The sequence below is a fragment of the Neolamprologus multifasciatus genome, chromosome 13 (assembly GCF_963576455.1).
Source record: "Neolamprologus multifasciatus chromosome 13, fNeoMul1.2, whole genome shotgun sequence".
NCBI lineage: Eukaryota > Metazoa > Chordata > Actinopteri > Cichliformes > Cichlidae > Neolamprologus > Neolamprologus multifasciatus.
Window position 1 is genome coordinate 19,800,238 of NC_140451.1, and position 12,572 is coordinate 19,812,809.

Below are 12,572 nucleotides of genomic sequence, written 5' to 3' on the forward strand. Positions count from 1 at the left end.
ATGCAAAAATCCGTGATACAGAAATAGAATATATGGCATTTACAAATAAATCTCTATATGAATATTAATAATATACATACTCAAAATAGGAATATATAAATGTATACTAACTACTGTAATAAGAATACAAATTAGAACGTTCCCCCTTTGGGTAGAAGTGCAGCATTTGTGGTTCTTTACCGCCATGTCGATATTTTTAATATTATCTCTATATTTTCCTTCTGTTCGTTGTGATTTTTTTCCACCTGGGATTTTCGACGTAGTATGGGGATGATGTGTACGCCCATTGAAGAAATGGGCGTGCCGTCGCGTCTTCCCCGCCTCATTTTGCCTTATATGGTCACCGAGCGGACCGTTGATTGACAGCGAGCAGCAGCTGCTGAGTTGCTCAGACATGGCGGAGGATACAGTGTAACTGGGCAGCAGCGGCGGAGTTACGTGAGTTTTCCCAGCAGTTGAGTCAGCAAAAGGCGCATGAAATGATACATAAAAAGAGGAAAACGTGTTCGGTTAAAGCGTACTCTGAACGGGAGCGAAAAACGACGAGAAGCGCCACACGTTGGTAAGATGGAAAAATGTATCGCTGTTTAGTGCAGTCAACAGCCTTGGGCAACAAATATGGCTTCTTGTGCCTTTTTCAGTATGCTATAAAAATTGTTCTCCCGTGCAACCTAATGCCGTGGTGGCTCCGGCGAAGTTCTGCAAGCCGCTACAAGTTAAGTTCAATAATCGCTCAGTACTTTTGATCGGGAAGGATATTACATCCACTTGGCCGTCTGGGGTTAGCTGGGAAGCTACGGAACTACAGCGGATAGCAATGGAGCCAAAGCACAAAGAGTTGCTAGACCAGTGTCACCAGAACTTATTGGAGTCCATAACAGATGCTGACCGTGTGATCGAGCTGCTGATAGTTTCCGGTACTTTGAGTCAACTCGACAGGTTCGAGCTGGACCAGAACTGTTCGTCCAGCGCCGAGAAAGTCGACCACCTTTTGAAGATGCTGATGAACAAGGAGAGCGACCATTTCCTCGACCTGTGTGTGGCCCTGGAGAAGGCATACCCTGACCTGTATGCTGCTCTGTTCGGGAACAACGGGGGAGGACCTGTGGACCACTCCACCGGTAAGAGCTGAAACTCTCAGTTCTCCTGAACGGGTCTTCACTTGAATCCATAAATGAGTACTACTTACTGTAAGCTGCGACAATCTGGGTGGTCTCTCGGAAGAAAACGTGTGTGTGGATAGCTAGACAAAACTCAAGCTGGAAGCTTGCTTTGCCATGAGAAAGGTGAACGGGAAGAGGTTGTAGAGGGGGGTTGCAGCAGTGCTCCTTTATGCATGCTGTGAAATTTGTAAGAACTAATGGCAATGTGCAAGTTTTTGTGCTGTTAAATGTGCAGAATATAAAGCACTAGCCTTGATCTTTAAACTGCAGGCTGGAGAAATAATGCACAGGCAAGGACCAAGGACTTTTGTCATTGCTCGCCATTATGCCCTCTCTTTACTCTACAGTCCAATAAAAATCATTGCAATAGTGTAGAATTCGCTTGAGTAGCTATAGCTTCAGAATATTTTAAGTGTTGATATCAGTGTTCTATTTAAATAAAGTCAGACCGCCTAATAACCACCACAAATTCTCATGTGTTGTTAGTGGCATGCGATGGCTATGGTACATTAGATTAATCCGAGTTGTTTCCATGACAACTGGGGTACCACTCACATGTAGGTCTGTACCTTGTGCGTGATGTGTGCATGCAGCCTGCCCATGCTTAAATGGATTGGTCTGCATCAGGCCACACTCCCCTTTTTGGGGAGTAAACCAAGCTTTTATTCTAACAAGGACTGATTTTTTTTTCCTCCAGTTGTGCATTAATGCTGTATTTTTAATCAGAGTTTATTCATTGCATTCATTTCATTTGGCCTCTGTCCTCACAGCAAGTGCCCTCCTCTTCAGCGGTGTGGGTTGTTGTTGCATGGAGACAAAGGGCAACCAAGTGTAAAAGCCTCATCTAGTTTTGCCTGTTTTACTTTGACTGAATGACTGAAGCCAGTGGCTTACAAACAGTGTCATGCCCCGAGGGCCTGAATGCAGGATGAGCCTTGAGATCCAAATCTGGGGAAGAGATGCAGCACCATGCTTGGCTTTTGATACATTTCACATTAAATGCAATGCAATGCAGGCAATGTTGCATATAAATTTGAAGCCACCCTGTGTGAAACAGCTACAGTTGTGTCCATAGTTTACGGCTGCCAAGTTGTAGCACGCCTCACTTTACTACCAGCAAGTAGATCTTAGCAGGTAATGCTGATTTGGTCTTGCTGCTCTGCTGACTGGATCACTAATGCTTCCTTAAGCTTGATTACTTCCTTGTATTGACTGTTGCTGCTGCAGAATAACACACCTGCTGACATGCTAAGAAACGCATTCACCGTGTTTCTGTGAGCAGCTGAGAGTCTGGTCTGGTCTGTTTGCCGTTGGCAGTACTTGGCAATCTGGATCTGGGTTTTTCTTCACTCGCTCACCTTTATAGATCATAACACTGGGCCTCAGAGCTGACCTGCCTTATATTAGGAGAGTGCGAGCACAAATGGTGAGTCTGGCTTGTCAGCCTGTGGTTATTCAACAAAGGATTAGGGCCTGCTCTCCTCTCTCTGGTATAAATTCTCTCTGTGAGACGCACTTTATCGTACTTCTACAGTCCTCTTTATTAGCTGTCATGCTTTTGACTCCCTCTGCTTTGATTCAAGTGTTGTGCTTCTCTTTAATGTGCTCTTTATTATCTTTTAATATAGTAATTCGGATGATGCGATTACCATGTTTTAGCCATACTTGCAAGAGACTGAAGACAAGCTGCTCACGGAGCACCTTCAGGCAAAGAATCTGGTAGAAAAAGCACATATGGATGAAATCCTCAAAGCTGCGGTGTATCTGTGAACAATGCAGGGTGTGTGAAAAGAGGGAATATGAGTGTGATGAGTCTTGCTGATAGCAACCTGCTCTCAACTTGTTCTCCTCTCAGGCTGCCTGCCTGCTTTTGTTCTCAGATGTGCCTCCTGTGCCAGCTGAGCCTCTACACACACACACACACACACACACACACACACACACACACACACACACACACACACACACACACACACACACACACACACGAAATCATCCAAAGAAGCATCCTCAGCCCAAAGGAAAAACATACAGATGCACGCATAAGTACTGTATTCTTTAAAGCTTGGGCTCTGTAAATTCTAAGTGTTTCAGTGGCAACCTGCAGCACATTTGCTGTAGAGAACACGCAAACACATTCATTATTTAGCCTGTTTTTGCGCATCTGTGTGCTGCGGGGACCAAGTCTGGCTTCCTGATTTTTGACAACATTTTTACCTCTCATTAAAAGGCAAAGATTCCCTTAGAATATTGTTTTGGCTTTTAAATGAAACCGAATGAATATCATAAATTCATGCAATGGCAACAATCATGCTGTTTTGTTTTGATTTGTTGTGCCTTATTTTGCATTATACCAACAGTGACGTACCTAAAGAAAAGTGTAGTAGAAAAGATGAAAGAAAAGTGTAGTAGAAAAGATGAAAGAAAAGTGTAGTAGAAAAGATGTACCTGCACACCCCCACTCTTTTCAGAGTCTGACAGTGATTTAAACACACTGCAAGAGGAGGGTAACAGAAATCTCCTGACAGGATGCAACATCCACAATCTTCTTCTGCTGTCTGTTTGCCTTTGCTTTATCAGTGGTTTTGGTTTTTGTTCCTTTATTGTCCTTTTCTGAGTCACAATCTATTTCCTTTAACTTTCTCTTTCTATGACCCATTATATTTCTTTCCCCCATTGAGTGGTTTCATTTCTCTGCACACTTAAATAAAAGGACGCGTCAGAAAGACAGAGGAGGGTGATAGAAAGAGGGAGTAAGAGAGCGGGAGACAACAGACCTTTTGTTGACAAGTTGAGCAGGCTCAAAGTGCCCAGTCAGCAGCTTGTTCTGTGTACAGCAGCCTAGGACATAGGCCAGTGTTATTGGAGGGGGGGTTTCTGTCCCACTCCATAAAACACGGTGGACAGACAGAGTGAGTTATGACCACAACTCTCGTGTCATGGCAACTGGCCTTAAATATCTCCCATGGTCCGGACCTGACCTCACTTTCTCCGTCAGTCTCTGTCAGTGTCTGTCACTCTGTGACGCACACTGCCACTTACCTTGTCACCGCACTCTCCTTTCCTTCACCAACCGGTGTGCTTCAGTCTGTTGTGTTCTAGTTGCGCAGAGAAGGCCATCAGTTCAGCTCCTTTTAGTTTCTGCTTAGTGTGATTGATGTTTGAGCAGGTTCCACATACATTTTATGAGTGCAGGCGTGCATATTTATAAGTGCAGCGTTTACTCAGAATGTGGTGGTGCAGAATGGGCCAATTGCAGCGTTCTGTCCTCTGTTCCCTGTGTCAGACTACGTCAGTTGGAATTTAACTTGTATCCATAATATTAGAACTGCTTACGTAGATGACTTTCATCTTGTCACTGCACTTCCTTGGATGTCATTAACATACCTAAAGCCTAGATTATTCGTGCTCGTCTAAGTCTGCTAGGGTCTGAGTGACATAATTTTTGCATCAGTCCATGCGAAAGTCTGTGTGTCTGCCTGCTTTTTGTGACTGTGTGGACTTGTCTGCAGAGAATCTCCTTTACAATGCAGCAAGTACGCATGTGCCCCAGGCAGTGGGCTTCAAGTGGATTTCAAAGAAGCATAACAGGAACAGCTACTTGGCCATCAGGTCTTGGGTTGATACTCAAAAAACACAATGTATTAGATGTTTCTTGTGACTTTTCTAGAAAGTAATGTAGCACTTTCTTAATGGAAATGGTTTGTTACACTACACCACTGACCTGATGTGCATTGCATTTTTACCTGCTGAAGATCAGGCTCTGGCTGCTGGTTTGGGGTTGACATACAGTTAACTTTAACAACTTTAACATCACTCGGGGTTCTTAGCATGCGAACGCAAAGCTAGCGATCTGTGCAGATGCTTGCAAAGAGACTGTTGTCTTAGCAGCCTAATGTTTCTGTTCTGGACACTCTTATCTTATTGTTATACTCTTATCTTTTCACGCAGTAAAAATAAGTGTCTATTCTCCTCTGTGCACACAAACTAATGTTCTATCTGCTCGTGATGCAAATAACTGAAGAGCCTCAGTAACACAAGTCACAAAATAACAACATAATTGTAACTGTTTTGTTATTACCGAAGTTGATGCAGTAAATTGTTATGGTGTAACTGAAAAATGTCATGGGATTACAGTAACAGGTTACTTTGGAACATGTTACACAGTATAATCGAGGCTTAACTGTTAATTAGATTTGATAATCAGCTGTCATGAAACATTTTTTTTAAATTTTAAATAAGATGAAGACTTTAAATTGCTGTATATCCGTATAACCATCAAGACAGGATGCCTCGTACTTTTAAGGACATTAATAGTGTGCCACTGACATTAGTGTTGGAACATTTGGCCAATTAATCTTCTAATCATTCAACAGAAAATAATGAAATCATTAGTTTCAGGGCCTTAGTTGAGTTGTAATTACCAGTTTTAATGGTATAGGGTTTCTTGTCAGTATTAACTCAATAAATCCATCTAATCAAAGCCAGAGATGCACAGTAATGAGTCTGACCTCACCACTTCCTTTGGGTCAGTGGTGTTGTTCCAATTTAATTCTATTGATTTCTAACAGGGTAAAATGTGTATTTTTTTCCGCTTTTACTAGCATTAATGAATCTGATGGTGGGCTTATTGACACTCTGAATGCGAGATCAACAGCCAGGAGGCAGTATAGTGGAACAGAACTACATTACCATTTTACACATGTTTCTTCACTTCCTAATTACCCCACAAAGTGGAGGAAATGCCAGAATATAAATGTTTACCAGCATCGTGAAGTCATGGAAATGAATAGCTTCTCTCTTTGTTTAACCATCCTTACCCCCATTCTGTCTTTGTTGTGCTGTATTTTCTCTCTGTTTATATTTTTCTTCCACCTACTGTTTCCATTATGGCGTCTTATCTTTCTCTCAGTCAGCTTGTATTGTCTCTTTCTTTTGTCATGTGATCTTGGGTCAAACCTAACCTATAATATAGGGGTGCAACAATGCACAAAATTCACAGTTCGATATTTTTTCGATACAAAAAAAAATGTTCATGCCTTTTTAATTTATCATTTATTAAAAATTATAAATCTATATAAATAAATCTATAAATCTATCTAATTGAGAAATCACTCATCTTTGGAAAAGAGAGTTTATTACAGAGAAATGGCTCTTTCCAAAATAAAAGCTATACTATACGCTTCTTCTGGGCTATATTTTCAGCAGCATATTAAACATATCAGATCCCCATAAGGAGAATCGTGTGCGGCTGTCTAAATGACTCGGGTAAAGTTTGTAGCATGTGTGCTTGTTGTTTTTGTCTGCTTCCACTTGTCTTTGCACTAGGATGATGTCAGTGTAAATGTGCAGTCATATTCGTTGTGTTCCCACTAGTGTTGTCAGCGTTAATCTCGTTAAAATGACATTAACGCCATAACGCGGCAAATCTCCGTTAACAAGTTACCGCGGATCGCCCCGTGCTTGGGGCTGGACGGCGTCAACAAGTTAACAAGTTAACAAGCTAACTGCGCTAACGCACTAGTTCCCACAAATTGAGCATTGCGTGGCACATCCGACATACTGTTTTACTTTTGTCCATGACACACTTACCATCAGGGTCATGCTTCACATGAAAACCAAGATTGTTCCAAACGCCAGATCTGAATGAGGGTGGGGGAGGTTCAATTTCGGGTAGCGTTGAGGCAGTTGCCATGTTGCAACGAGCTTAGCTTCTGTCTTGCTAGCTTGCGCTGCGCTCAGTGGATCTGCACTCGACAGTGCAGCCTAGGCGGAGTAGTCAAACGCAGATCCACTGAGTGCTCAACACAGACAGCATCGTCAGAAGAAAAATTGCTAAAATAAATAAAAAATGTTGTATTGTTTGATACATATGCGTACCGAACCGAAAGCACTGTATCGAACGGTTCAATATCGATACGAGTATCGTTGCACCCCTACTATAATAATCATGATAGTAATCATTATTGCATGTGGGTCTGCCTCTTATTGAGGATTAGATAAGACTAAAGTATTATGCATAGTCGTGGTTAGTTGGTGATTTGTTATTTTACTTTAGATGAATTAGTGCATATGCTTTTAATATCAGAAGAACGAAGGCGACAGAAAGTTTGAGGATTGGTTTGTGCTTGTTAATAATTCCACTGCATTAGGGCTCTGCACATGTAAGGAAACCTGAGAAAACACTTATATCAGCAAAAACTTTATAGCAACTACATAGATTATTTGGGGGGAGTGGGGTGTTTTCTTTTTTTATTTAGATACCTCACCAAGCTTTAGCAGAATTGCTTCACACAGAGAACTGCAGTGTAGAATATTTGCTTTTCCTGCCCAGAATTGTCCTACCTACCACATCTGCAGGTCTGAAAAATGATTATATGTTCTTTTCTTCTCCTTTCTCTTGTTGACCTTTTAAGAAATGATAGTTTGGCTTAATCACAGAGTTACCTCAACGCAAAATGAAAATGGTTTGTGAATCAACATGTGCTGCCCTGTGATTAAACGCGAAGGGAACATCACAAAGGTTGCTGAAATTACAGCAGTGGGGTTTTTCCATGCAAACTGGCTTTTTGGCAGTGTTTTGGCTTTTTCACTTGCTGAGGCATGTAACTGGTAGAGGGAGGTATGGTTTGGACTGATACTGACATTCACAGTACTTTTACTGATGCTGCTCTCCATATTTTGGGGGTAAAATCTAGACAACAGCAGTGTCTGTAGCCTTTTTCAACTCAATGGCAAGTGCATCTGTTGTGTTTTTATTAATCACAGCTTCATAGCAAGCAGAAATGAGGATATTTATAATTGTACCTCTGGGACCAAGTGCTATGCTAATTTTCCTACAATTCAAAATGTTAACAACTATGAGGAATAGAAAATTCATTATCTGTTGCTGTGAGGACAGCTCACACTAAATTCAAACTGACTTTGCAGAATATGCCTCATAGCAGAGCAGTAGTTAGAGCAGGATTACTGATGTCTTCCCAATATAAGTTACCTACTAGTTTGCAAATGGAGCTAATTACAAAACAATGTGTGTATGTACAGAATTTTATTGCCTTAGATCAGTGGCAGCATTCCTCTCAAAAACCTGTATCGGGCTCTTTCTGGCACCTTTTTTCTTTTTGACCCAACCCTTGGCACGAGTAAGCTGGTTTAAAACAAATCATGCCTCATTTATGCTGAGCAAGGGTTCTTTGCATAAAGAAGCCCCATTATGGTTTGCTCATAATAGGCTGGGATGGATGGCACTAGCATTTTGTTTTTTGTTTTTGTTATTTTTGGGGGAGGGTAATGTTTCAAACTGTTTGCAAGGATCCATGATTACTATAAGGTTACATTTGGGTGATCTTGCCATTTGCTTGGTGGTAAAACAGATTTAGTTTTGACTCATGCTAGAGGACAGACTCAAGTCTGAGTGGAAAAAGGTGGGTGGGCGGGCGTGCAGTGGAGTAATCCTTGCTCATGACATCGTCATGTTTGACAGATTCGTGTTTACGCTAATTGTACACTTTTTAAATCAGACGATCGATCCTTTACCCCAGTAGTAAGGCTGAGCTGGCTCATTTCCCAGAATTTTCCATGAGGTGTCAGTGCCTCACCAGAAGTTTGGCACACTACTTTCTGAAGCTCCCCGAGTAGGGATAGTGAGGTTTGGACATAAGCGTGTGTATATCTGTGTACCAGTATCATGATATAATGGGGGGGGGTTGTACACTGCTAATTTAAACAACATTGTCCTTATTGTGTGCGGAGACACGGCCAGCATTTGGAGGTCTAGCTTACCCAGCAAATCATTCTTTCTGCTCTCTGGCTTAATGCTGACACATCCTTCAGCCTCAGTTAAGCACAAAGTAAAATGAGTGGGTTGTTGTCAACCGTGTTATTAGTGTTGCTATTGTTTGCACTTCTGTGGTTAAATGGCTGTAAAGCTAAGGATGGTGAAGGAGAAAGGGCACAGACTCTGCTAGCCTCAACTTTGTTTTAATCATTGTTGCTCACTGACAGTGAGAAGAGCTGACAGTGGCTAATAAAGAAAAGCGCACTGTATTATTTTTGGAATGCTAATGCTGCTGCTCTACCAAGTTGCCCCAAAATGTTTGTCTGTAGAGGGCTTTGAAATATCACAGTTGCCTTGCTTGCTTTAAATCAGAAGCAATGAGGCTTGTCAATGTGCTCTAAAAAAATAAGGGGTTTTGAAGCGGCAGCAGCAAGGAGCCCATCTCACTGATAATCATGTGTGTCTTTACTTTAGGGGGAAACGGTCTCATTGTCAGAATTTTCTGGAATTGATGAATAATTTAGTCTCAGCCACTGTAGAAGGCAGAGTTTGTCTCTTTCTTTGATTAAGGCTTTCCTCCAACTCTCATGCCGTCCTCTTTGACTATTCCTCTCATCCAGTTTCACTATGGCAACTTATGCCATCTCCTTTTATGTCCTTGAGAACATAATCTCGTTGTTTGAAGCAACTTTTGGTAGCTATCCCAATATTTATTTATTTATTTTTCATTTTTTGATTTTTAAAGGGAAGCAGATGGGCAAGTGGGGGAAGCGGAGCCCCTTAGGAATGGCAAGTACTTCCCTAACCTATTTAGGTGACTGTGACAGTCTTTTGTTACCATTGCGTCAGGTCTTCTACTGGATTTTATTCTCACCTCAGAATGCATCTCTTTTTTTTGGCATTTGTTTACCCTGTAGACCATCGGTGGTTTATCGGTATATTGCTTCAGTTTTGAATTTGTGTGAAGTCAATGTATACTGGCATTGCCTGAAATATTATATTAAATATCAGTATTAGTAATCGTCAAGTATTTCAGTCTGTGCACCCCTGTGTATAATATCTCCTGATAAAACCTGTCATGTTTCTATTTATGAGGCTGAAAGCAATCTTTCAGGTCTCATCTGTCCTGTGTGCCTCCTATTGGCAGACACAATTGGATTCTACCTCTGTAGAGCATCAGATCTATGCCGCCTTAATTGATGTCTGTTTTATTGATGCAGTGAACATGCTTACAAATGATTAGCCTCACTTGTTGTGGCTGGTGCTAATTGGTATCAGTGTCTAAAAGCTACAGGAAAACTCCAGTGCTGTTAACCCTCAGATCAACGGCTGGCTCATGTCAATCAGGTGTACAGTTGTTGTGGTGCTTATGGAGTTAACCTATTAAAATATACATATATATATATATATATATATATATATATATACAATATTAAAGAGTTTTATGTTGATTTTTTTTCTTCTTTTCCTTGATTTAGATGTTATTTAGAAAAAGGGCAGATAAATCACCTGCAGTTATGGTCTGACAGGCTGGGAGTCGAGTGCAAAAAGGGAATTTTTACCTGTGCTGTATGTATCCTAACTACTCTATTAGATTGCCCCAAGAAGCTAGATTTTTAAGATTTTTTTTTTTTGTGCCAAAAACAGCACAAATTGAGGGTTTTGTTCTGTTCAGTATTCTATTTTTATTTTTTCAAGGTTTAGAGCTGACATTACCTCCCATTGGCCCATGAGTTTTATTATAAAACCCTACCGTCACATACTGGGTTCAAGAAGTCAGTAGTTGCTTTTAGTTGCCTCTTCGGAAATGCACATTAGCCTTTTGCATAGCTGGGTTGTAGAGAATTAATGCTGTGCAACCCCACAGTGGTGCTCATTGTGTCTGATGGAACAATATGAAATCAAAGCCGTGTGCTCCAAGCACTTCACGGAGTAAAAGTGTTGAGCATCGGGGAACGTCAGAACAGATTAAAAGCCTTTCCGCCCTACTTCTCTCTATTTTCACAGTCTCTCTCCTTACTTCTCTCCCTCCTTATCGCCTGTGCAACTTTAGTTAGGCTATCTCCTTTTATCTGTTCTGCTCTGTTCCATGCCTTCTTCATGTTTCTCCTTTTGCGCCCCTCCCTCCCTCCTCTGTCTGCGGGGCCTAAGATGGAGTGGCTCAGTCGCACAGAGCTCATAGTTAATTAGGCTTGGCCTTGTCACACATTGAGGGCTGGAGCCAGAGCTGTAGCTAAACCCAGTGGGGAAGCAAGGACAGAGATGGAGGTCTAGAACTATTGGCGTCAATTGCTTGCTGCTGACAGCTACCAATCCCTTGTTCTCCTAAACCCTCTGTTTGGCTTTCATTTATCACATCAGATTAGTATTATCTCAGTTTCATTGTGCTTTTTTTTAAAAAAAAAAAAAATTAACTCGGCTTCTCTAATATGAGTATTTTGTATGCTGTATATCAATATTGTATTTAAAAAACAAAACAAAAACAAAAATAAAAACAAAACACTTCAGTCCCTAACTGCATCAGCATCTATTTTACATATCAGATTAGAGATTGTGCAATTCATCACAAATACTAGTATTACACAAGTCTGAATGTTTATATTAGTGCAACTGTTTACCAGCCATGTTTATGTTACCCTTTGGAGCAGGGACTCTGCATTATAATGGGGATCTGTAGAGTCTTTCCTATGGATTGTGGTAGCCTGTGTGAAATATCCCCTAGCTTAACGTTGTGCATAGCTATTCAGATAGAGAATCATTTTCTCTCTGCTGCTCTCTTTCTCTCTCTCTCCTACTTTCTCTATGTGCTTGACATAAAAAGAGAAAATCCCATTTCAGCCGTGACATTCTGCCTGTGTAGCAGAAACATACAGGGACTATACATCAAAGCAAGGCAGAGTGCACAGTGAGGGAAGGGAGGTTTAATGACGACAGGGGTCTGGAGTGATAATATAGAGCTGCTAAGGAGGAGAGTTGAAGTTATTATTCCAAGTATAAACCCAGTACCGCATTTATAATACAGCTGTGCAGGGAATATGAAGATGGCTATGTAATATTCATTTCATTTGGCATTTTACCGGCAATTAATTCAGGCTCGTGTGTAAGTGGTTCATCATTCTGTCGGTGCTGCAAGTCTGACCGCATCGCTTTTCTTGGCAGGTTCCACGTACAGCGTTCTCTCCACAATGCCCTCCGACTCAGAAAGCAGCAGTTCCCTCAGCAGTGTTGGTATGTATAACGACCCAAGAAGCCTTTTTAAGAAGTTATTTGTCATGTCAGGTCACACTGGTTCTGTATGATGCACACAGTGCACTGTTGGGAAGCTGTTTACACTGATATTGGCGTAATTCCTGTGGCGTTACAGTGCAGGATCTAGCGGGTTTATTTCTCCTTTAAACCCACCATTGGGGCACTTGCCACACATCTCCCGTTCCTTAAGCCATGTTTTCCTTTCCCTAGGCTTGACAAAGGTCCAAATGACTCAGCTGTGTTACATAAACCTCCAAAAGGTCCAAAAAAATGACTCAAAGATGAACATAATCCCCAGATTTCCTGCCCTGGTTCATGTTTCAAGGAAAACAACCCAGAACGTGACTTGTAATGGTGTATATATGATTTATGAGACTCAATCT

General features: G+C 41.4%; 1 protein-coding gene across 3 annotated transcripts in view; it reads left to right on the top strand.

Annotated features, from left to right (window-relative positions):
* Positions 1-321: 321 nt before the first annotated feature.
* dlg5a (discs, large homolog 5a (Drosophila)) overlaps positions 322-12,572 on the top strand; it is a 41,975-nt gene continuing 29,724 nt past the window's right edge. Inside the window, exons 1-2 of one of the 3 annotated variants that reach the window (XM_085182183.1) lie at positions 322-1,121; positions 12,100-12,168. In XM_085182183.1, the coding sequence (XP_085038309.1) occupies positions 818-1,121; positions 12,100-12,168 (373 nt within the window). In that variant the 5' untranslated portion in view covers positions 322-817. The remainder of the gene's footprint in view (positions 1,122-12,099; positions 12,169-12,572) is intronic. The other 2 variants (XM_085182184.1, XM_085182185.1) reach the window with 2 other exon arrangements.